Here is a 26,729-nt window from a genome sequence, read left to right on the forward strand (position 1 = left end):
TTTGTTATATCCTTTTTCATTTTCATCATTGACAATTGTAAAATCAAAATATCAATCCTGCGTCCTGCAGTATCAAATATTCAGCCAAGATTTAGTTATTTATGCAAAAATAAATGATCTCATCCATCTCATTAGTATGAAAATTTGCTTTTGTTCTAATAAATAATAATAAGTGGTAAAATTATAATTATAACAAAGAATTGTTTGGATTTAAATTTCTTTGATTTATAATCAGTTTATGTTTTATTTGTACATTTATTTTATGTACAGTACCTACATATGCATATACCCAGGGTTGTGTAAAATGTTCTCAGGCAAAAAGGGGTTGTGAATGGAAAAAGTTTAAGAAGTTATGTTACAGATCAATATAATTCATCACACAAAAAACCTTTGTAACTCCAATGATACGTGTTTACAAAACAGCAAACGTTTTCGACCCCATCCAGGTCTTCATCAGACTACGGTTATGAGGAATTCAAATGTGTGTAGAACGGAACAACAAAATGAAATGAATGCGATTCAAAATTTAGAAAAGCAAAGTTTTTGTGTGATGAATTATATTTCCTCCAGTATTTGCTAAGAGGTTCATTTGTTATAGATCAATATTTTATAAAATTGAGCTATCCTTTCAAAACATGTTAAATTATATAAAAAGATACCAGTGGCATGCCGTGACATTTGATAATAGGGAAGTTGTGTTTCTATAAGGAGCTGACATCCAGGGGGCAATCAGTCAATTGCGCATCAGTGATGGTCTAGAGTCCATTCATATCGTTTATTCGATAAGCCAGTAAAAATTGTAGACTTCTCTAAATGCATTTTTAATGTCACAATTACATTCTGAATCGCTAACCACGATATAAGGGCTACAATTAAAAATAAAATAATAAAAACTTACTTGGTAAAATAAAATGTGTGGTGGATATACATACCTGGTACAAAACATTCTTCAATTGTATGAATATATTTTTAAAGAAAATTATAATTAAATATAGCTTTGTAAAGAAACATACATAAAAATAACATAAAATCTTCTTTACTTTTTAAATCTTAAAACAATGCACTTAGTCAAATAGCTCCCTACGAGTGGCTAATGGATGGAATCGAAGATGATTGCAGAGCGTGCATACATGCCGACTGCCAAATCCCCAGGGTGCCGATACCGGTCAATGCCAAATACCTCTTTTGTCGCATCATTAGTATATCTTAAAGGACGCAACAGGGCTTTTGTAGATTTTAAACGTTTCTCACCATAGCTGTAAAAATCTAAATATGTTAAACTTAATAGTCATTTTCTAACTAATTCGTTTTAGGACCAGGTGTCCACGGAAATTTCCAAAATTTACAACTTTTCAGTCACTCTCATTAAACTGGAAAAATTTCTGTCTTTATTACATTAATAATAAGAAGAAACTAGTCTCCACTGTACTCGGCTAGAGATTGGTTCGGTTAAGCTTTTGTTTAAGTAAATTTCGGCTCTTTCAGCAGGATTTTGTTTATGTCCCCAATACCCTAATCACTTAATTATTTAACTACTTCTTAAGTAGAAGTAAGTCGAAACAGTTACTTTGTACTCGAATATTTGTAGTCTTGGGAAAAAAGTGGAAAGACAAATTTTTATGAAAAACGGATACATAAATCGTAAATTTAAGGAAAATAAATTCTATAGCTTTTTCTGTACCTAGTGCATCTCTCTCATTCATTAAATTTAGTTGCAAATGATGCTACTAAAGTAATAGTTAACTTTTTAACATTGTACAAGAATTGTACATGTTTTCTTCTACATCCTCTTAAAGATGGGACATATGAAATTGTAATATCACTGGTTTAACATTGAAATCCGTGAGTAATATAAAATCAGAAAGCGGAATAAAAATATCAAATATTTTAATAGATTTTTTTAAACTCCTGTCAACTATACAGAACTATCATAAAAACATACCAGTAAATTCTTATCGTTTGGGTTAAGTTATAAATCTGTGATTCACGTAATCGGGCGAGGGTGGCCAAATATCTAGCAGGCAGGCGGCTAACAGCCCAGAACTGGTCCCAGATAGAATTGGATGCAGTATACGTGTAGCATCCACCCGAGGTCCTAGGCTTCCACCGGCTAAACCGGGTGAGGTTGGCGCTCTGTAAAGCACGTGCGCGAATCTGGCTTTTTGGATGCTGACAATACAGCACTTCCACTCCGCCACTAATACTCGAATACACAAGAGCAATCTTATCTTTTTTTTCACGTGTAGTATAGAAATTTGTAATAAAATACATAATGCAATTATAATAAAATATTGTGCGATTATTTTCATATAATTAAAATTAATATGTATTTATTTTTTAGAAAATACAAGGGAAGCGGCGCATCCACCGCTTCCANATAAGATACATAATGCAATTATAATAAAATATTGTGCGATTATTTTCATATAATTAAAATTAATATGTATTTATTTTTTAGAAAATACAAGGGAAGCGGCGCATCCACCGCTTCCAATGACGGCATGCCACTGTAAGATACTAATAACAATGTATCCTAAGTTATTAATTTTTATGGATATGAAACATTTAATTTAAAAACAAAATTTTATGCTTACTTTATATAAATATTGGACAAATTTTTATTATGTAAAAAAAGCAAATCGAGATTGAAGAGATACAAAGAGAGACATGAACGACTGAAAATTTAATGTCATTTATATGTCATTGACAACATCATGTTTTGCAACAGTTTTATCAAAATTGAAATCCTTTATTACCACGAAAAAATAAAAGCATTTATATTTGCTTTCAAAAACTGAAGATTTTCAGAGAAAATATTACTAAATTCATATGTTAAAAAGAAATGTCCAAATAAAAATTAGCAGATTTTTTTCATTTCTTAATGATATGTAAAAATATCTTCAAATTTTTTTTAATATGCCCTTTCAAATAAATTTTTCTTAACTGTGTAAGAAAAATAGTAACATTTTTTTATGAATGAAAAATAAAAAAACTTTTTGAAAGAACTGTTTTGAAAAGAATCAAAGTTAATCATTAAGATTAAATCAAATTTATATTAAAATTAACAGAAAAATAAAAACTATATATTTTCTTAATGAATAACTACATATTTCAAATATTTTCATTATAAAAAAGAAGAATTAATATTTATTTAAAGCATATACTGTAATCTTTATCTATAGTAAATGTAAGAATGTTACCTCCACAATATTTTTGCATTGTGTTCCTTTTCCTGAACCAGGTGGGCCAAGAACAAAAACAATATTTGGCTTTACTGAATCCATTATAGTTAAAAATCTCTGAATCCTGAAAAGCATTCACTAAATTAAAATAATAATGATGTCTATGTAATATTTATTATCTATAATCTTAAAACAACAAATAAACTTATGATAAATGAAAACAGTAAATTCCAGAAAATAAGCTAATATCATTATCTACTTTCTAAAATTTATTATTTTCATGTATAGAATTTAGTATCTAAATAATACAGTAGAACTTTGATAATCTGAGGTTCTGCATTATCTGAGACAAGCCTATAAGTGAATACACTATTTTTCTTATAATTTATAAAAGCTTTGCCATGAATGCATAAAGCACATAAATATGTTATGTAGTAATTTGTAAAGTTTGTGATATTACAAATTGTATGTAACCCCAGATGGCAACACAGGTGAAAGAGGTATAAAAGTGAATGTCATCGTGGAACCCTTCCCTTTTTGTTCTTGTGCTTGTGCAGATATTATACATGTAATTCAATACACATATAAATATTAAACTATGTTATATGTATCTGTATATGAAGTATAGTTATTTTTATCCTCCAACAAAATATTTTAATCTCAACTCAGCACAAGCCATTCACACAATATAGTCAAGCTGTACTAAGCAAGTGGGTGATGCTAAAGTGACTGCAAAACACTAGCAAAAAAGAGAAAACCCACTATGAAACAAAAAACTCTAAAGAACTTTTTAAAAAAGGTTTAAATATAGTAGACCCCCTATAAAATGGGTTTCTATAATTACAATTCCTATAAGACAGCAAAAAAATTGCGACGGTATCCATAAAAAAACGGTAAAAAACTCCTATAATTACATAAAACGTCATCGGGCAGCCAAACTACTTTCCGCGCCATCAAGCGCCACACTACAGAGAGTGCTATAGCGCTATAGCGTAGTTTATACGAATTATTTCCAAAAAAAAATATACGTATTTTGGAAATGTTGAGTCGGATTAGTCTAGAATCGATTAATTTTATGGAAGAAAACCTTTCAAACAGCCGTAGTCCATAAACTTGACACGTGTCGAGCTGTGATTGGAAGGACTCGTAAGAAATCGGATTCCTAAAGAATGGAACGTATCTACTGTCTCATAGGGGGGTCGATTGTAATAACTTGTATTACAAAATAAAACATTTAATGTGAGACAAACCATTCATATAAAAATGTAATTACAATACTAGGATGTCAAACAACTTTGTCATATTGCAATAGAACTGAGGCAGAGTTGGAAAGAAAGAAGCGATACTTGCACTTGATAGGGATAGAAGAAATGATCCTTGTACCTGACAGACATGGACTGCAACAAAAGAGATTATCCTTGTACTTACCATTCATGGGAAAGGCAATCCTTATACTGCCAGCCAGGGAGGGAAGACATGGTCCTTGCATTGGCCAGGTACAAAGAGATCCAAGAACCAAGTAATTGCCTTCAATTGCTTTGTTCTTCTGTTTTGTTTGTTTTTCATACCTATTTTACATTAGACACATGCAGTACTGTTTTTTATTTTTGACCATTATAAGTAATCAAGGAGCACATTGTAATGATGAAACGAATAGCATATTCGGCCTCAGGCTGAATAGCCGAATATTTGGCCAAACTATTTGGCTTGACTAACACACATACGAAAATTGGCGCGCAAACTGCATTATGGCAAGGATCATGCACCCTGCTCTCTATTGGCCCGCTGTCACTACGCTTCGCCAATCACATTAATTCTTGACAGTTGTAGCGGACGAACATGAGCGTCATGCAGTATGTGATAAGTGATGATATCAAATGTGGATAACAATGAAATGACCTACACGTGTAAATAATGGAAAAAGAACAGAAAAGAACTGCAAAGTGAAAATGTGAAAACAGGCTAAACATGAAATTGAGTTGATAACATAATTGAACAAGTTCTCATAGATTTCGGAAAGCTAAATGCTTGTAATGAAAGTCACTTAGCGTGCACAGGCAAAAGCCTGGGGCCGTTCAGGCTACCAAGCTGTCTGGAACTTCAGTTATGATAAATAATTTTGTTCAATAAAACAAAAAAGTTAATTTAATTTTCAAGTTTATAATAAGGAATTATTTCATAAAAACACTTTACAGATTATTAGTTATTATTATTTTCAAATTTTATGACTAAGTTTCAATCTAATGTGCCAATGCAGTAAAAATTTTCATACAAATTTTAACCTTTTTATCTCTTTAGGGTTGAATGTCATAAAATCTTTTCTTAGCACATCTAAACTTTACAAAAGGAACACACCCTCAAATTTTTCAGTTTTTAGCATCAATAGTTTTGGCTTTGTGTTAATTATCCTATCAGGACTTGTTCTTTTATATAAGAGTATACAGATGACTAAACTACATAATAAGCAGGTAGTTTTCATTTGACTTATCTTTTTTTGATCTCTTAAAAAAATTGTGCTTTCTTGAACTTGAAATGTATATTCAGCATTAATAAAAGTTACCAAATGATTAATTTATTGTGTTTTTGTTATTTCTTACTCCTTTTTTTAGGTATTTGGTATTTGGCCGAATAGTAACCGAATATTCGTTGCATCATTAGCACATTATCTCTAATATTTCTGTATAACAGTCATGTACTCATTAATTTTTACATTCAAATGGACCCTCACTACATTTGTGGATTCCTCATTGCAATTAATGGGAAATGGCAAAGTTTATTCAAAATGAATTGAACAAATTTTGAGAACAAACACAATTCTGTAAGCCATATAGTAGAGGCTTTGCTAACATTCCACATCAAATACATATCTTTATTCTTAAAAGTGTAATAAATGTTAGCTGTATAATAAATTATGTAAAAAAATGTTATTCTTATATATGATTAAATTCAGTAAGGCATAAAAAGAGGCTTAAAAGTAATACCATACAAATCTTTATTAGCAATTTTTAATCCAAAATGGCCATGGCTGTCTGTTTAATCTGAGGTTTCAGTTATCCAAAGCAGCATCAGTCCACATTACCTTGGATAATCAGGGTTCTACTGTACATACTAATGAAAAGTTACAAGTCTAAAATTATGTACTGCATATTTGTAAAAATTCACATCTTTCAATATAAATGAATATCTTGAAGACAAATCTTAATTCAGCACTAATTCCAAATGAATCAATAATACATTTTAGGAATTAAAATTTCATTTATAATAATTTGCATCATAGACATAACAATGAATTTTAAAAAAAGGTAATGAAAATTTAACTTTTTAGAATATAGGAAATTTTAAAAATTATTTACTATAAAGTTATGTTTAACTTTCATACTTAAAAAAATCTAAATACGACAACTCAAATAGTTTGTTTAACTGTTATTTTTTAAAATACTTTTTAGTTTAATAGTTTCAAACTAACAAAATTTTTAGTGATTAAAAACATGTACTGAAATAAATCTAATTACAGGTAACCCCCGTATAACACGGCACTTCTATAGCACTGATTCGCTCTAACACGGTTTGAGAATTGGTACCATCCCCCATATAACACGGTACTTTTATAGCACGGATTCACTCTGACACGGTTCGAGAAATGAGTAAAACCCTCGTACAACAGGAAATGTAATAAATTTTTACATACTTAAGTAATAATAGTTCACAAAAATTATTATTTTCATGAACTATTAGTACTTAAGTATGTAAATTTTCTCTTCTCGCCTTCTGTTGATACACGTGGTCCTTCTCGAAACTTGTTTCAATGTTGCCAGATCACGACGCTTCTGCTTCTGATGTTGCCGAATGTTTTCTCCTTATTCCATACTTGCTTTATTCTTCATAAGTGCTTAGCACCATATAAGGAAATTTATAAAGACCTTTTAACTAGAAGCAAGCAATCTAAAATTACATACTTTTTGCAAAAGGTAAAGCATGGATCTGAAGATAATGCAGAAAAATGCTCAGAGGATAAGGATAACTTGCCAAAAAGAAAACGCACTCGGTTAATTAATAGTGTTTTTAGTGATGACGAAGAAAACATTGTTTAATTTATATTAATATGTATCGCTTAAGAAAATTTTAATGAAGATATTTATCTTAATTATGAAAATATACTAGCATGCTTTTTAATTTTTGGAACCTAACCCTCCTTTTCGTATTAGTTCTTTGTTTCGTATAACACGGATTCGCATAACACGGCAATTTTTTGGAACGTAACTACCGTGTTATACGGGGGTTACCTGTACTGTCCTTATTATTAACTTATAGATTATTATATCTTTTCTACAGCTGAATTATTCTAAATTTATTTATCCTTTCTATTATATTTTCCTTAACCTCTCATTTTGATAATGTGAAATATTTCTTTAATCTCTTTTTTTATAACAAATTATGCACTCATCTGTAAAGATAATTAGATGAGAAATATATTAAAGTTAAAATAAATTGCAGAGTAATATAAATAATGTTTGAAAATTTACACTTTTGATATTTTTTCTTTCCCTTTCATTCAATTATAAATTACCAAAATATAAACTTTTATATTTATTTTCTTGAATATTCTTCATTTGAATGAATAACATTATCATTATTGATTTATTTGTTGTATTGCTAACAATATCCATAATTAAAATTCATCTCTTCCAACATTTTTATAATGATCTTAAGATTAGTAAGTTTGCAAAATTGATTATATAAAAAAATAATTATTTATTTCTAATAGTTGACAATATAATACTACTATTCCATCTTCAATAAATTTGAAGATACAATAATTTCATTAAAAAGTAATAATGTATTCAATAGTAATGTCAAAAAATTTTAATATTATGCTAAGAAAACTCACATTATAAATTTACAAAACTAATCATATTAACTAAAAGAGAAGTTTCCCAGTTATACTAAAAAACATTACAATTTGATAAAGGATTAAAGAAATTATCAATATGTGTAACAATCCACATAAAATATACATCATTATAGAGCATAATAAAAACTACATGAAGGAACATGAATAATAATTAACTACATTTAATAGTTACAATGTTATAATACAATGTTACAATGTTTAGAGTCATATCTAATTCTGCTTGGAGTATTGATGATAAACTAGAGTAACCTGAAAAATTTTTGAAATACAGTAAAACCTTGCATACATAGCCATCCCTGAAATTTCCCTAAAAAACAGCATAAGTTTTAAAACTCCATATCAATGGACATCTTAATTTCATTTTTAGAATTGTTTTTCATTACAATGAAAATTTTGAAGATATATAATGTCTTAGAACTTTTAAAAAATTTGCATAAATTAAATTAATTAATTAAAAATCTAATGTGAGGTAGATAATATGAACTTATCACACCAATGATAATAAGCACAAACACCTAGGTATCAATGGAGTACATTTAATAAAAGCGAGAAGGGGTGTACATTAAAATTGATTACATTAGCAATTAACATGAAATAATCAAAATGCATTTCAGACTATCGGAATAGTCCCTCTTCAGTTGGTATACATATAAAAAGGTTATAATACTTAAAATTATACAAAACAAAGGAACTGATATAAAGGTATGATCATTGAACAATAAATGGATGTAGAGAAGACAGGCTTAAGGCGGCTTCATAATGTTACACGGTAGCTTGACATAAGGGTTACATAACAGTAGTAAGATGGAGTTTGAAGGTGGCATTACTACAAGATGCAGAGCAGTTATGAGGGAGGTGTGGTACAGACAACATCTGGAGAAGAAGTGGTGACTAACATCTTAATGGCCAACCTACATTCCATCACCTTTTTAAACCAGATATCATTGTTAAGTCTATAGATTTCTTCATTTAATAAATGAGGGTTTGCTTATTATCACTGGTGTGGTAAGTCCTTATTATCTACCTCACATTAGTAAATTTTTAATTAATTAATTTAATTATACCAAGGACAAAAAGAAATTTCTTTATATTAATTTGCATAAATTTAAGTGGATTTATAAAAGCTTATAAAACAAAGTCTATTCTGCCAATGTTGATTGCATTCCAGTGATTGTGAAACGATTTTTAAGACTACAAAGTGTTTCTTTTTATATATGTCTTCAATAGTGTATATTTTTTTACATTTTTTAAATATATATTTCATCCTAAATTTTAGATTTTTTTTTACAACCCTAATGTATTTAAGTGGCTATGATAGGAGTGTCCTAAGTGACATTTATCCCCATTTATGTGGCCAAAACCTCATATTCCTAATCTCAATACAGGTAACCCCCGTATAACACAGCACTTCTATTCACTCTAGCACGGTTTGAGAATTGGAAATATCCCTCGTATAACACAGTGCTTTTATAGCACGGGTTCACTCTAACATGGTTCGGGAATTGGGTAAAACCCTCGTACAACATGAAATGTTATTAAGGGTGTGTTCTTTTATACCTCCGCATGAGCATTCTAATTGTTTTCGTGGCTACTTTGAATGTTCTTTCAACAAATGATCCATTTAATGGTTAAATTTTACAATTGGGACCCTTCTTTTGCCTCTAAAAGCTCATTTTAGAATTATAGATTCCTCCATCACAATACTATCGATAGTGTGGGCACCGTCATCTTTCTTTCACTGTCGTTCCTAAATATGCCTACAAATAGCAGCGCACTCCCATTGCAAAGCAACTACTGTTAACGAACGCACCCAAAAACTGTTACCAGTTGATGATGCTCATGCTGAGATCATCATATAGGATGAATAATCCTCTGGCAAAATATTTACTTAATTAATAAATAAGTATTTTACCTATGAAAAAAATGAATAATAGATCCGATTTAAATAAGGATTTAACGGCATGTTTTTTAATTTTTGGAACCTAACCTCCCTTTTCGCACTAGTTCTTTGTTTCATATAACACGGATTCGCGTAACACAGCAATTTTTAGGGAACGTAACTCCCGTGTTATATGGGGATTACCTGTATATTGTTTAAAGCACTTTAAATGGAACTGGGCTTTGTTTCTATATTTTGGAAGCATTTGATGAGATTTCTTTGACAGATAATGATCAAATAAAATAAATTTATTGCCCAAATTTAGTAAGAAGAATGACAATTATATAATTTTTCAATAATTTTGCACAAAATCTAATTGTATTTTGTAAAAACAGCTATATAAATCAACAATGATTGGTCTATGTCACTCACAACATTCAATGAAGAAAAATATCAATGAGACTGATGAAAACTCCCAGTTTAATTATTAGCACTTTTTTATGTTTGGACATCTCTGAATATTACATGATTTCTGTTTAACAAATTTGTTTTCTGAAATCGGCCTATTGAAAAGTTGTTAGAATAGTTTTGCCATACAAGTTCCCCTTGTAGCCTGAGGGGTAAGAACAATTTAGTCATCAGCAACAGACATGGAGTGAGTTTACAGAGCTTAAAGAGTTAAATAAAACCTCCATACTCATTAATTAATTAATGAAGTGAAAGATTTAAATGAGGAAGAATTAATACAATTAATAGGTGACATTGTCCAAAAATATGTAGAGAATATTGATGGAAACATTTAGCCAAAGATTCTGGAGAATCCATTAAGAAATTCACTTTAGAAATATTAAGAGAAGGATTGGACTTGGCATAAAAGTTAGAAAATTGATTTTGTGGATAATGATCCAGAAAATTTCAAAGACAATTGGAAATTTGTTCAGCACTATATAACAAACTTCAAAAATAATTGCAACAAGCACTCATCCAACTCCATAACCGAACTTCTCGAAACTAAACCATCCAAAAGAAGTTGAAAATTACAGCAACGTCCGAAAGATTTGAAGCAAACGAAGACATCTGGCCATAGGCATATATCATCAAAACGCAGCTTTGGAAAATAGTAGAGAAAAGAAGTAAAATTTATTTCATGTGTTCAATGAAAGATTATTATATACAGTACCCAGTACAATTCTCATTTTGTTTTTGTTTTGTAATCCATGTTTTCTTGAATGAAATAAAACTTTAGTTAGACTGAAGCAAAAGGTATCCAGCTAAAAAAGGTCTTAAACTTAATATTAACGAATAGACATAGATATATCTAGTTTTAAATAATATATAATAATTATATTATCATGTCAACTATTTCTGTTACTGCACACGTGTGTGTAGGGAATTGTGGAAGTGACGTCATGCTCGACATGTTCCCCACCGGCGAGGGAAAATTTCCCTGCGTCAGTTGTCCCTACACTCTTGTCGTGTTTACGCGTGTTCGCTGGCTAACGACACCATTTTAGCATTTTTAATGTCGCTTTCTCTCGTAGATGGAATGTATTATGATGAATTAAAGTAATTCGTTTTGTTAATATCGATGAGTGCCTGCGTATTTCTTAATAAAGTTGTTCTTAAACGAAGCAAATAGCCGGAAATAAAAAATCGTTCGTAACTTTTAAACGGTTGATCGTAAGTAAATTTTTTTAATACCAATCGATTCAGCGTGTCAAATTACATCTAGATATATCTATGTCTATTCGTTAATATTAAGTTTAAGACCTTTTTTAGCTGGATACCTTTTGCTTCAGTCTAACCAAAACTTTTTTTTTGCACAATAAATAAAACTTATATTTGAAATAATAATAATAATAATTTTACAATATAAACCCACATTCTGTGAGTTTACGTTGACTCTCGTATAACGTGGCATTTTTGTGGAATTAAATCACTTAATTTTCCCGGATTTCGCTATGAAAAATCTGAATTCATCCATTGATTTTGTCGTATTATTTTACATAAGTGTAAAAGTGTAGACGATAAAGCATTAATAATGGCGCTTATCCCTTAAACATGATCAAATGTAAATATTTAACACAACAAACCTGCAGTAATTAAATTTCCTACGAAATTTAGGCGGCTTCCTCTTTCTATAAACAAAACAACTATTCACAGCTCCACAGCGCCAAAACGATATTTAAAATTTAAATTATTCAGAAAACTTTTCCATTCGTAATCACATTTTAACACAAAATTTCACTTAATTCAATTAAATATTTAATAATATACATTAATAAATATTCTAAATATTAAATTTTTGAAAAAACTATTGAAGTGTAATTTCCTCTTATTCTACCGATCAATAAATGAAATGAAAAAGAAAATCGTTTTTTCTTATTCATTTCTTTTGAAAAAATGACCTGCGAAATAATTGTTTTTTCCTTACTGTAACTTTCAAGTTTGTTAATACAATTTTATTTATTAACCGGCAGAATTTATTAACAGACTTTCTTTCAGTAGATGATAGTTCATATGGAGTCTTATGGCTGTATAACATTACTCCGAGAGACTTGTGGGTGATCGCTATGAGACCGAACAGCCGGCCTTATAGAATTGCCTAATTGCGCGCGGGAAGAATGCCTTCCGGGAAAAAAACTTACCCCTATCAGGCGTCATCGAGATGGAGAAAACCCAGAAAACTGCATGCTGCCAGCCCGTCTGAGCGAGACGCGAACCCACGACCGAATTCCCAGTATTCAGAGTCTAGATTGCTCAAGTGCGGGGACGAAGACCGCTCGGCCACTGGTGGGTTATATTAACCGGTTTAAATATCTTTGTCGTTTTTATTTACACATATTGTTACGTCATTAAAATTATTTGAAATTTGATAAGCATCTTATCATCTGTTTTTCTGTATGATAATGGTGGTTTGATAAAAGTTCTTTCGAATTATTAAAAGTGACATTAATAATAATCTACTTTTCAGTAAAAATTGGGCGCGTTGCCTGGTAAAGCAGCTTTTTATACCCACGGTTACGCGCGACGTGTTTTTATACGTGGATAGTCAAACCGACGATGTAGTCCAGGGATGGCGAACCTTTTTGAGACTGCGTGCCACATAGAAAGCGTATTAAGCATACTTTTTCTTTAAAACTGATTATGCGTGCAGAAGTCTTAGACTTATAATAACTATATTTAAAATTGGCCGAATAGCCGAGCGATCAAAGTGGTAGCTTATTACTCTTGTGGACCCGAGATCAAAACACCAGAAAATTTTCAAATGGTGATCCATTCTTCACCACCCGACTGTTCCATTTCGAGTTTGCTAAATAAAAAAAAGCCCTTTTAGTACCCTCAGGGCGAAAACAGTTTTAAAAATTATATTTAAATAAATAAAATAATATGCTGTAACTAGAGTAAATGTATAGAACCTGATTCAAAAAGATAATAAACCGATATCGTGTAATACGTTACGTGCCGGATGATTTCTTCGACGTGCCACTTTGGGCACGCGTGCCATAGGTTCGCCACCTCTGATGTAGTCTATTTCGTTTGAAATGAATTGTGTCATTGATTTGCTTATCCAGCTGTATTATTGCCTATTATTGCCAGGCAACCCGCCCATTATTTTGTTCGATAAGAATATTGGAGACGTTTGTTGCTAACTATTCAAACAAAAACATCTGAGATGTAAAAAATTTCGCCAAGAAAAAATTTATGACAATTTAGATGACGGTCTAAATTTTTCTTAGCAGTATTTCTTTGGTAGAGAATAAGCATAGCGCTTAAATACGAAATGTAAGGTAAATACAGGTAAAAATCTTGTGGGTACCGCTTCCAAGCGCCAAGCTTATCTTTACCATATAAAAACTGCTAAGAAAAATTTTGACCGTCGTCTAAATTGTCATAAGACATAAGATAGGTCGGCGCTCGGCGACAGCCGACTAAACGCGCCGCCGACTGACGTTTTCGATACGTTAGTTAGAAAAATCAATATAAAAATTTTTAATTCGCATAAATTTGAGATTTTGTAATTCTGAGTAACACTTTGAATAAGATTTATTTTCTCCATGCAATTATATCCTTATAAACAAAAAATAATGTTGTGAAACTGAATTACCTCTATGGGGAAACCTCCGTGAACTTTGATCTAGCGACCCGAAAGTTTCTCTAGCACCTCATTGATAACGAGAAAGGCTTAAGTTTAAAATTGGAGCTTTCTAGACCCAGTAGTTTTTCTCTGTCAGCGTCTGCAGTGCCGGATGAAGAAAAAGAAGGTGAAGAAAATACAGCCTTTTTTGCAGACTTTTGCACTTTTCAATTGCTTATATTTCGGTAACCGCTGCATAGAAAATCTTGAAATTTTCCACTACCTAAGAAAACAATTGCTTTTCGAATGAGATATTCAGAAATTATTTAGGTGTTGGGAGGCCGAGAAATCGACCCCCGAAAATCGGCAACTCTGATTTCTGTATATACATTGTAAGTGACTTTTTTACTTGGAGGGGACTCACTACCGTGATTCCTGATAGCACATAATTTTGAAAATATGACTTGTATAATTATGTATTTTCCGTTTAAATAGTTAATTAAATGAATTATAAAATTATTAACAATGTAATAAGTTCTTATTTTTTAAATCTAATCATTATTATTATCTTAAATTTTAACTTTTTTACCTTTATATTTTCTAAGAGGCAAAACTTATGAACTTCTTCCGTTCATTATAGATTTTTCAAGTTCACAATCTTGGGAGTATTTTCTTTGACGTAATAGCGAGGTTAAAAAGGCCATGACAGGATGTTTTGCTTTCTTAGGCACTTCATCTCACCGTTTATCACTAACGTTTTCGTTCTACAGTGTATCTGTATCTGTATAAGGCTTCTAAATAAATTGAACCGGATACTTCAGAGTACTTTACCGTGATCAAGTTAACAGCGATTTTGGCATTTAAAACAGCAGTTTTAAAAACCTGCCTATTTTAGAGATTAAAATGGCTCTTGTTGAGACTAAACTATCAGTTGATTTAGGGTAGAGTAGGGAAAAACCGGATACTTAAGGAGTTTTATTTCTTATGTAAGAGCTGTGATCACGAGAAACTGTGAAATGCTAAAGTATAGTACTTTATATGCTACCTCTTAAAGTCTAGCAACGAGTTGTGTAACTTTCCCGGCTGTTATGAAATTTTATTTTAAAAAAACATTAACATTATTATTCATAGTATCAATAAATAACATTGCTTGTGGCGCCATCTGCTATGAGATTGTGTTATAATAAACATCTTATATTATTAATTATTATAAAATGGCAAAAACCTAAATTTTGAGGGCAGGGGGTAAGTTTTATTTAAAAAAATTATCAATGCTAATAATGAATATAAATGCTTCATTAAATTCGTCTTCACTCGAAATATGACGCACGATTCCCTCTATCTCCCCATCCCCTTGACCTTTAACCACCAAAATTTAATGGCTCCAATTCCTCTAATACACAAATCTCCCTGCAAAATTTCAGAAATTTTCGACAAAAAACACAGGAGTTATTAAGCTTCAAAGTGGGTGAACAAATTATGCCCTTCACACATACACTAACATCCATATAAACATTAAAAAAACGACTTTTTCCATTTTTTGACGTTTCAAAGTCCCTGAGTCCAAAAATGCAAAAATCTTGTTTGTCTTTTTATTACGATATTCATATTTTTCCTCTGTCATATTGCATATGTGAAAGATCCTGTCATTAAAATGAATGAATGAGTAGAGACTAGCATTTAGGGCTTAATCAATTGATTATTTAAGGATGTATCTAGCTGGGTAAAATGGTGTAGTAAAACATCGTTAGGAGGATAAGATAAAATACAATCCAGAGTTTTCCTATTCTATTTTATTCTCACTGCAGATTTCAATTTATGGCAGACTCCATCTTTAAGGTACGAACTGAACGGCAGAATCATTTTCGCAGTTTCGTCAATACTAGAATCCTCAAGAATTTTTTCCATAATTCTCAACGCAGTTCTTTCTTAGCCGCTAGTTTCAAGAACTTAAAATTTTTTACAAAAACAAGAAAAATCGTAAATCTCTTATCGTTCACATAAAAGCGTTTATACGAATCAATCCTTCATGGAAGCGCAGACTATATAAGTAGTCTACATGTATGCACTGGTGTAGCTGCGAATAGATAAGACGCCTCGTACTGACCGAGATATAGACCTCCCTATTTCAACTGCCTATCCCACGTTACTCTACTCTCTCCTACTTATTCAATGTTTTAGACTTTCGAAAGTTTTATAATATAGTTAAAATAATATATAAAAAGTAAAAGAGAGTATAAAAGAGAAAAAAGAGAGAAGAAGAAGAAGAAGAAGAGAGATGTTTGACTTAATTGTACATTTAAATTGTTGATGAATGTTTTATTTAACAAATATTTATTTATGTAATATTGTAAACAATTACATATTGTATAAATATATTGCATTTTATAATGTTTTTTTTTTAATTATATAAACGTATAATTATAATTATAAAATTATATTTTATAAAGATTTTATTCCTAAAGATTTACTTACTGATTGATTGATTGATCGATCGATCCATCAATTGTATATTTTTTTATCTGTTATGTAAAAAATTCTTGTTCCTCTAAAATTATCAATTTCATTTTATTATTAGTAAATTTAATTAATTTTGATCGCCTTAAAAGGTTCCAGTTATTTCATATTTGAAGGTCATTTAAATAGTAAAAGTTCTATTTAACACTACACTTTATACGCGCTCATGACTTAGTATCGTTTATATTACGCTTGATAATTAGTCAATACTCTATCCAGATATGTCTATTGTGTTATTTTCACATGGCTATTGTTATACTGACACTTTTTCAATATTACAAGACAAGGTCACCCTTAGTTTCGTCACAGACAATAATTCTGAACTTTTTTTAAAATCTTCTGCTATGCCGTTTATGATACACATTTACTTAATTTTCTCCCTCTCTAAAGAGATGTAAATGAATAACCCATACTGATACGGTTAGTAATATTTTGATTATTGAAACGATAATTTTTTCGGTTACTACAATTGATAACTATAATTAAAAACTCGCAGCAAAACCATTATTTGACTCCAGATTTGTGTCAACTGGCATCAACAAATCTCTTTCCATATATTTTATAAATTATTCTTGTAAGTATTTTAATAAATTGTCATATTTTAAAACGTCTTATAGCTTTTGAATATCAATATTATAAAATATTGCATTGTTTACTGATTATTATCTGATTATGGTAATAATAGAATAATAAATAGATGATTTATGTTGATTATATAAATAATTGTTTTCAGTTTTAATTTATTTTTTTTATTCCATCTTCTTTATGTTATTCTTTATATTAGAAAATAGAAAAGTTTTTCAATTTAATCAGTTGAAAAAATTTAAAAGTAACTTACTTTTTAACAATAAAACATTTGTTTTAAAGGTATTTTTTAAAATTTTTATTACTTTATATTGTATTAAATAAATCGATTTGAAGATGTGTTTAATTATAATAACAGTTTATTAAAATAAATAATATTATAATATAATTTTTAATCATTTTTATTCTAGTTTAAAATGTCCTTCTAAAAGCTAGGACTTTAAATCAAAACTATTCTTTGTATTTTTCATTTACGCTCTCGTTAATTAATATTGATTTTTCCCGTGTGACGAATCAAGCAGTTTTGATTATTCATAACGATATAACGTTTGATGTTATATTGAAAAATTAATATTTGCAATATTATAAATTCAATTATTCGATTTTAAATCTTAAAAAATACAGCAACAAGTCGCGTAACTTTCCCGACAATAGTTAAAAATTGTGTGCGGAGTCATGTTATGAGATTTTATTTTAAAAAACTTTTTATATTATTAATTGAATTTCATAAAAAAAAAAGTATAAATGCTAATAATGAATAAAATCTTCGTTAATTAAATCCGTCCTCACTCGAGATATGATACACGATCCTCTCTATCTCCCCACCCTCTTCATCTTTAACAATCAAAATTTAAAGTTTCAAGTCCACAAATGTAAGTCTTGGGAGGTTATTTTCTTTATCGATCGCCATACTTTTCCTCTGTTATATTTAACATCTGAAACAGTAAAAGTACAGCAATTTAAGACTGGCATGGAAAGCATATAAGGGTGATTGAAAAGTCACAGAAATTTTAAAAAATTAATAACTCGCAAACTATTTACAGTAAAACTCCCTCTTCTTTCTAAGCATTTCTGTGAAAACCGCATCATCTTACTGTAAATAGTTTGCGAGTTATTAATTTTTTAAAATTTTTTTGACTTTTCAATCACCCTGTATTTTAACGAAAACAAAAATTCGTAAATCGCTTATCGTTTACGCAAAAGCGTTCATATAAATCAATCCTTGATGGAAGCATAGACTTTATATAAATACATGTATGCAATAGTGTAGCTGCGAATAGATGACGCCTCGTACTGACCGATATATACCGTAAGGCTTTCCTATTTTAACTGCCTATCTCACGTTACTCTACTTTCCCCTATTTATTCAATGTTTTCAATTTTCGAAAGTTTTATAATATAGTTAGAATATTATATAAAGAGTAAAAGAGAGTATAGAAGAATTGTACAGTACTAGCAGATGAGCCAGGCGTTGCTCGGGCAAAAATAACAGCAAAGATTATTATTAGATTATATCGTACTTCTAACTCTTCTATTATATTATATTATGGTATTTGATTTATTGTGTACAGTACTCCCGTACTGTACACAATTTAAAAAATTTTAAAATGTGTTAGATTGGTCATTCGGTGTGATAAATTCTTACGTAAGATAGCCTTTATAGTTATATAGCCGATCTTATCCGTTTTCATCGGGTGCAAGAATTAAGTCTCTTTTCTTTCGATGCTAATCAAATAATTTTTAGATGGGTCTAAAAAGATGTTTGATTTCCCACAAAAACGCAAAATAAATAAATAAATAAATTTAAAATAGTGCAGTAGAAGCCGAGTTCTTCAAGGTAATCCGTAACTCCCTTTCCCGTGGGGGAATTTCCAAAAATCCCTTCTTAGTATGTATTTTCATGTACAGTACCCTGTGTACCAAATTTAAACTTACAACTCTCTCATTACCCGACCGCCCCATTGTGGGCCTAGCCGAACCCATAATGGGATTGCTAAAAAAAGCCCTCTTAGTGCCCACAGGATGGAAAGAGTTTTTAAAAAAACCATCTCGATTATATTATAAGATTAGGGTCAAATTTATGAGAAATTTCGTTTTCACTATTCTATTTATCGGATATCTAATAGAAAAAAATGATTAAAATCATTATTTAATTTTAACTGAATAAATCTTTAGTATTTAAAAAGATTTTTATTTAAGTAAGCTAAAAAATAAAAACATTAAATAACCTATAAAATATAAAAAAGCAATCAGAAAATTTTTCATTACAATGAGGGAATTAACTTATTTGATGATAACCTTACTTGGATAAAATGATTAATTTTAAATTTTAAAATCTAAAAAACAACTTATGTGGAACATTATATTTCAAATTTAATATTTTGAATTTTTTGAATTTGGAATGAACTCAAATATTCGTTCGAATTCATTTATCTATACTAATATTATAAAGAGGTAATGTTTGTAAGTTTGGATGTAGCGGGTAATCTCCGAAACTACTCATCCTATTTCAAAAATTCTTTCACCAATATTTAGAATGGAACTTCAGGGTGAACATAGGCTGTATATTATTCCGTTAAACATTCATATAAATTAAAACACATCATCTAGGTTAACGCTTTTATGTCCAACAGATGGCGCTACGAGTACGACGCCCTAAGTTTGCTTTTCTGTGAGGCGTTATGCTTTTCTGTGAAAATGAACTAAAGCGGATCATCTTTTATCTATCTATATAAATAAAAATGTAATGTTCGTTTGTTCCTACCGATTCCTTTGAAATTTTGACACAACGCTGCATTCGAATACGCACNATGGGTTCGGCTAGGCCCACAATGGGGCGGTCGGGTAATGAGAGAGTTGTAAGTTTAAATTTGGTACACAGGGTACTGTACATGAAAATACATACTAAGAAGGGATTTTTGGAAATTCCCCCACGGGAAAGGGAGTTACGGATTACCTTGAAGAACTCGGCTTCTACTGCACTATTTTAAATTTATTTATTTATTTATTTTGCGTTTTTGTGGGAAATCAAACATCTTTTTAGACCCATCTAAAAATTATTTGATTAGCATCGAAAGAAAAGAGACTTAATTCTTGCACCCGATGAAAACGGATAAGATCGGCTATATAACTATAAAGGCTATCTTACGTAAGAATTTATCACACCGAATGACCAATCTAACACATTTTAAAATTTTTTAAATTGTGTACAGTATGGGAGTACTGTACACAATAAATCAAATACCATAATATAATATAATAGAAGAGTTAGAAGTACGATATAATCTAATAATAATCTTTGCTGTTATTTTTGCCCGAGCAACGCCTGGCTCATCTGCTAGTACTGTACAATTCTTCTATACTCTCTTTTACTCTTTATATAATATTCTAACTATATTATAAAACTTTCGAAAATTGAAAACATTGAATAAATAGGGGAAAGTAGAGTAACGTGAGATAGGCAGTTAAAATAGGAAAGCCTTACGGTATATATCGGTCAGTACGAGGCGTCATCTATTCGCAGCTACACTATTGCATACATGTATTTATATAAAGTCTATGCTTCCATCAAGGATTGATTTATATGAACGCTTTTGCGTAAACGATAAGCGATTTACGAATTTTTGTTTTCGTTAAAATACAGGGTGATTGAAAAGTCACAGAAATTTTAAAAAATTAATAACTCGCAAACTATTTACAGTAAAACTTCCTCTTCTTTCTAAGCATTTCTGTGAAAACCGCATCATCTTACTGTAAATAGTTTGCGAGTTATTAATTTTTTAAAATTTTTTTGACTTTTCAATCACCCTGTATTTTAACGAAAACAAAAATTCGTAAATCGCTTATCGTTTACGCAAAAGCGTTCATATAAATCAATCCTTGATGGAAGCATAGACTTTATATAAATACATGTATGCAATAGTGTAGCTGCGAATAGATGACGCCTCGTACTGACCGATATATACCGTAAGGCTTTCCTATTTTAACTGCCTATCTCACGTTACTCTACTTTCCCCTATTTATTCAATGTTTTCAATTTTCGAAAGTTTTATAATATAGTTAGAATATTATATAAAGAGTAAAAGAGAGTATAGAAGAATTGTACAGTACTAGCAGATGAGCCAGGCGTTGCTCGGGCAAAAAATAACAGCAAAGATTATTATTAGATTATATCGTACTTCTAACTCTTCTATTATATTATATTATGGTATTTGATTTATTGTGTACAGTACTCCCGTACTGTACACAATTTAAAAAATTTTAAAATGTGTTAGATTGGTCATTCGGTGTGATAAATTCTTACGTAAGATAGCCTTTATAGTTATATAGCCGATCTTATCCGTTTTCATCGGGTGCAAGAATTAAGTCTCTTTTCTTTCGATGCTAATCAAATAATTTTTAGATGGGTCTAAAAAGATGTTTGATTTCCCACAAAAACGCAAAATAAATAAATAAATAAATTTAAAATAGTGCAGTAGAAGCCGAGTTCTTCAAGGTAATCCGTAACTCCCTTTCCCGTGGGGGAATTTCCAAAAATCCCTTCTTAGTATGTATTTTCATGTACAGTACCCTGTGTACCAAATTTAAACTTACAACTCTCTCATTACCCGACCGCCCCATTGTGGGCCTAGCCGAACCCATAATGGGATTGCTAAAAAAAGCCCTCTTAGTGCCCACAGGATGGAAAGAGTTTTTAAAAAAACCATCTCGATTATATTATAAGATTAGGGTCAAATTTATGAGAAATTTCGTTTTCACTATTCTATTTATCGGATATCTAATAGAAAAAAATGATTAAAATCATTATTTAATTTTAACTGAATAAATCTTTAGTATTTAAAAAGATTTTTATTTAAGTAAGCTAAAAAATAAAAACATTAAATAACCTATAAAATATAAAAAAGCAATCAGAAAATTTTTCATTACAATGAGGGAATTAACTTATTTGATGATAACCTTACTTGGATAAAATGATTAATTTTAAATTTTAAAATCTAAAAAACAACTTATGTGGAACATTATATTTCAAATTTAATATTTTGAATTTTTTGAATTTGGAATGAACTCAAATATTCGTTCGAATTCATTTATCTATACTAATATTATAAAGAGGTAATGTTTGTAAGTTTGGATGTAGCGGGTAATCTCCGAAACTACTCATCCTATTTCAAAAATTCTTTCACCAATATTTAGAATGGAACTTCAGGGTGAACATAGGCTGTATATTATTCCGTTAAACATTCATATAAATTAAAACACATCATCTAGGTTAACGCTTTTATGTCCAACAGATGGCGCTACGAGTACGACGCCCTAAGTTTGCTTTTCTGTGAGGCGTTATGCTTTTCTGTGAAAATGAACTAAAGCGGATCATCTTTTATCTATCTATATAAATAAAAATGTAATGTTCGTTTGTTCCTACCGATTCCTTTGAAATTTTGACACAACGCTGCATTGAATGCGCACATGTTTTTATATAATATACGTGTCGAAATTTCCCGCACTGGGGAGAGATGGACAGGATTAAGGCTTACAGTAAAGAACTCTGCTTCTATTTATGCTATTTCAGATGCGTTTTTTTGCGTTTTTGATTGCCTTTTAATAGGATACGTCAAGAGAATGTACATTAAGAAGAAATTTTTCGAAAAATTCCCCTCCTCCGGGAAAGTGTTATAGACTACATTTACAATAGATACATTTTGAGCCACAACAACGCGTGGCGGGGTCTGCTAGTTTTGGATATATTGTTTTTGGGTTACCGAAAGGGAAAAAATGATTAAAATATTTATTAATTGCCAAAATGTATATTATACTTGCCACTATTTAGTTTCCTTATTTATTATTTACACTTTATACTGAGTAAAACTAACTCTCTCCTCCTCTGGGTGGAATTTCCAAAAATCCCTTCTCAGTGTGCATTCTCATGTCATACCCTAGCATTGTACCAAATTTCAGCTTTCAACTCCTAACTGTTTGATTATATATTATAAGATATAGTTTTTACTAAGTATGAAATGAAGCAATTTCGAATAACATTATTCGAAATTGCGTCATTTCATATTTGATTATTAACTGCTAAGTTTTTGTTTTATCTATGAAATTTCGATTTGTAAATATAGTTCAACTTTCTAATAGGCAATCAAATATACATCGAGGAGTATCGGGAACTGGATTCCATATCATAAAAGTATATTGAAAAGAGTTCGTTTCTGAACAAATAATCCGTTAACTGAATCAATCGCTTAGTTAATGTATAAAAAATTATGGAACAAGATAAAACATTTTCCTCTGCTGAACGGATTCGAAATCGATGTTTGTATGTAACAGGATTTCCGGAAGATACCAAAGAAGAATATTTGCTAAAATATTTTCAAAATTTTGGCCCCGTGAAAAAGGTAACTGTTAAATTGAATGGCAAGTATGCTTTTGTAACTTATTTCAATCAAAATTCAGCCGAAACTGCTTTATCAAATCGACATGTCATCCATAATCGGCAACTAGTAGTTCAAATCAGGAAAACTCCACGAAGTAAATCTTGTCAGCCATATTGGCATCACAAACCGGACGTAACTGAACAGATGCATGAACGATTGATAAAACAATTAAGTCTTTACCACTCTGTACCGGAACAAATGGTAGCAATTCAAAATTTACTTTCTCTCAGTAACAAATCATTACGACAACGATATATTATAAGTAAACATCTACAGCGTGTTATTGTAAAATACTTTCCCAACTGCACTGTTCATCTCTTTGGTTCCAGTGTTAATGGTTTTGGTTTCGAAGGATGTGACGTCGATATGATATTAAATATATCGCGATTAAACAACGACGGGTACGAACCATATTGGACTGTTAACGCTCCTTCACTGGAAGAAATTGAAAAACATAAAGTAAGCATACATCAATTGAATAATATGGCAAAAGTTAAGCTAATTCAAAAAATAATTCAACAATTTGTGGTTCAATGCCAAAATATATGTTTTGTTCCAAGTCTAAGATGCCCACTCTTACGTTTTCAATATATTTATGAAAATTACATTTTCAACTGTGATTTTTCATTAGGAGAAGGACTGTGTCTAAGAAACACTGCTCTATTACAAATGTACAGAAAAATAGATTCTCGAGTAACGCCTTTGATTACTACACTAAGATATTGGGGAAAGTATCATTCTTTGATTGGTTCCGGTGATGAACGTAAACTGACCAGTTATGCCTTTCTTATGTTAACTATTTACTTTTTACAAACTAGAAAACCAAAAGTAATACCAACAGTTCAACAATTGAGTAAATTATCTGATACTAAAGATATTGTAAATGGTTGGGACTGCTCATTTTGCACAGATCTGAAAAAAATTTCTCCATCAAAAAACACTCAATCGTTAGAAGAACTATTACAAGAATTTTTTCAATTTTATGCCAATTTTGATTTCTTATTTAAAATTATTTGTCCTAGAACCGGGGAGACTATTGACAAAGAAACTTTTTTCTTCCAATCAGATAATAAATTCAAAATCACGCCAATATCTATTCAGGATCCATTTGATCTTCATCACAATGTTGGTGCAACTGCTAAAATTTTATTGTTCGAGCAATTTATGCAAAAACTTCAAAAGTCGACGAGTATTTGTAAGAACGAAAATTATTTGGAGAAACTATTACAGCCTTATGACTTACAAGAAAATACAAAAGTAGGAAAGATACTTTCCTTTCGTATTAAATTAAATTATTTAATTTTAGAACATCTGATAAGAAGTGCTTATAGACTTCATCTGAAATCAAGAATAATAATATTGTGGGTCAAAAATATTTGTAGCCTAATACACAACATTTTCAATGTAGCATTATGCGGAAAATGTCATGTATTTAACAATTGTTTTAATCAGATTTTATTTGAAAATAAGTGCTTCACTACGTCTTCCAATATATCAGAATCTTATATCACTGAAGCAAAAAATAAATTTCAACAATTATCCGATGAATTAACTTTAAAAGATGAAATTTCTTCAGAAAATTTTCAACAATTTGAAATAAATGGCTATTCCAACCAGTTATTGCTTCATTTAGGTTGCAAAGTTAGAAGTTGCATTTACATAAATAGAAAACGAGAAAGTAAAGAACATATATCAGAGAAGACGGACATTCTAGAAGTGGAAAAAGAAATAACAGAGAAAATAATTAAGAAGAATTGTAAGGAAGATGAATATTTTGAGATAGATTGTTTAGTCTGGACAAAATCACTAAGTACATTCCCCGAAATTCTTGTAGAAATACATCCTCAAAGTAAAGAATGTTCAAAGAATGTCGCATCTTTTCTGAAATTGTATTTATCTAAATTAGTTGATAAATACATGAAAACAGTAGAATTTTGGAATAATCTATAATTTTATTGTATAATGCATTTTATAATTTCGATTTTATTAATAAATATTTTAATTTTTTATATTTATTTATTTTTGGATATGCACTCTAATTTCAGATTTCTGAATTACTAACAGAAATTACAACGTTTTTAGTAATAGTTTTACATAAAACAAATGGAAAACGATAACTATAATTTAATTATTAACATTTTATAATACATATAATATATACAATTCTACCCTTAAATACTAAAAGAATCTGCACAAAATTTATCATTTCTATTTTTAATTTTTATTATTTATGTTTCCAAGTTTTTAGAAACCTTTATTTCTGGTTATAATTTTTGAACTATTTTAATTATATAATATTAATATTATACGATGATTTTATTCTAACGAATCCATTATTTTGTTTTAAAATTACAAGCCCACTACTGGCCGAGTAGTGAGAAATATGCTCCATATATCCGGAACGAACCTCCATCATAACAACGTTCTTGTGATGGAGATGAATATTTAAGCCTAATCATCTTCAAAGCATTTCTTGCAATTACAGTAGAGCATCGATTATCCGACTCAATTGGGGACTGGGGTTGGTCGGATAATTGAAAGGTCGGATAACCGAAAAGTATGAAAAAATCCGTTATTAGTGTAGTATATTATTATATCCCATGTAATTAGTATATTAGTATATCGCTATTAAGCTACTTCGCGTTGAATTTTCCTCCATGTTAAGCCTATCAAATTTTTTTAAAAATAATAATTGTCGCTATTGCATCGTTAAAAATTATTTCTTTATTTTGCACAAAATAAATACAGTACTGTACTGTACATTGAAAAATATTTAAAAATATACAGCCAGCTAGTATTCACCCTACTATAAACCCTTCGCTTCCTGTAAGTTTTATGAGAATGTCCCGGGAAATCCAACACCAGCTGTTCTCAAGGTCATCCAGCTGTAAACACAATGACTCATCAGTGCCAAATTTCGCAGAAAGTTGAGACAGTGGAAAATAAAGTTTGAAGCTTTTTCTTCAAAAATAACGCATTTCTTTCGTTTTTTTCCAGTTTTAAGTATTTTTTTATGTTTAATTATAATGTACTTAAAAATTGATCGGAGAGGAAGCGGTTAACAAGAACATTTATTAGCTTGCGCACATCCGACTTGGATCTTACACACAAGACATCTGCTATCGTGAACAATTGACGAAAT

The 26,729-nt window shown here is 30.3% G+C and overlaps 2 protein-coding genes across 8 annotated transcripts in view; one reads left to right on the forward strand and one right to left on the reverse strand.

Annotated features, from left to right (window-relative positions):
• LOC111622574 (UMP-CMP kinase-like) overlaps positions 1–17,961 on the reverse strand; it is a 53,522-nt gene extending 35,561 nt beyond the window's left edge. Inside the window, exons 1-2 of one of the 4 annotated variants that reach the window (XM_023364990.1) lie at positions 17,943–17,961; positions 3,201–3,306 (exon numbers count right to left, since the gene is read on the reverse strand). In XM_023364990.1, the coding sequence (XP_023220758.1) occupies positions 3,201–3,284 (84 nt within the window). In that variant the 5' untranslated portion in view covers positions 3,285–3,306; positions 17,943–17,961. Of the gene's footprint in view, positions 1–3,200; positions 3,321–12,066; positions 12,199–12,621; positions 12,773–17,942 lie in introns of those variants that run through there. The other 3 variants (XM_023364989.1, XM_023364988.1, XM_023364987.1) reach the window with 3 other exon arrangements.
• On the forward strand, positions 16,878–25,561 carry LOC111622573 (speckle targeted PIP5K1A-regulated poly(A) polymerase-like). 4 transcript variants are annotated; one of them, XM_023364986.1, is made up of 4 exons: positions 16,878–16,988; positions 17,065–17,142; positions 23,289–24,844; positions 25,221–25,392. In XM_023364986.1, exons 3-4 carry the CDS (start codon positions 23,417–23,419, stop codon positions 25,248–25,250), a joined length of 1,458 nt encoding a protein of 485 aa, XP_023220754.1. In that variant the 5' UTR covers positions 16,878–16,988; positions 17,065–17,142; positions 23,289–23,416; the 3' UTR covers positions 25,251–25,392. The 4 variants fall into 4 exon arrangements, with proteins under 4 accessions (XP_023220754.1, XP_023220751.1, XP_023220752.1 ...); XM_023364983.1 differs by having other exon boundaries at positions 23,289–25,561; XM_023364984.1 differs by lacking the exons at positions 16,878–16,988; positions 17,065–17,142 and adding an exon at positions 17,385–17,435 and having other exon boundaries at positions 23,289–25,561.
• Positions 25,562–26,729: the final 1,168 nt, after the last annotated feature.

Source organism: Centruroides sculpturatus, unplaced genomic scaffold (assembly GCF_000671375.1).
Source record: "Centruroides sculpturatus isolate CEXI.00-Female unplaced genomic scaffold, Cexi_2.0 scaffold199, whole genome shotgun sequence".
Lineage (NCBI taxonomy): Eukaryota > Metazoa > Arthropoda > Arachnida > Scorpiones > Buthidae > Centruroides > Centruroides sculpturatus.

Excerpts from the sequence above, each read along its gene's own strand:
- LOC111622573 (XM_023364983.1), top strand. The coding sequence starts at position 23,417 with ATGGAACAAGATAAAACATTTTCCTCTGCTGAACGGATTCGAAATCGA.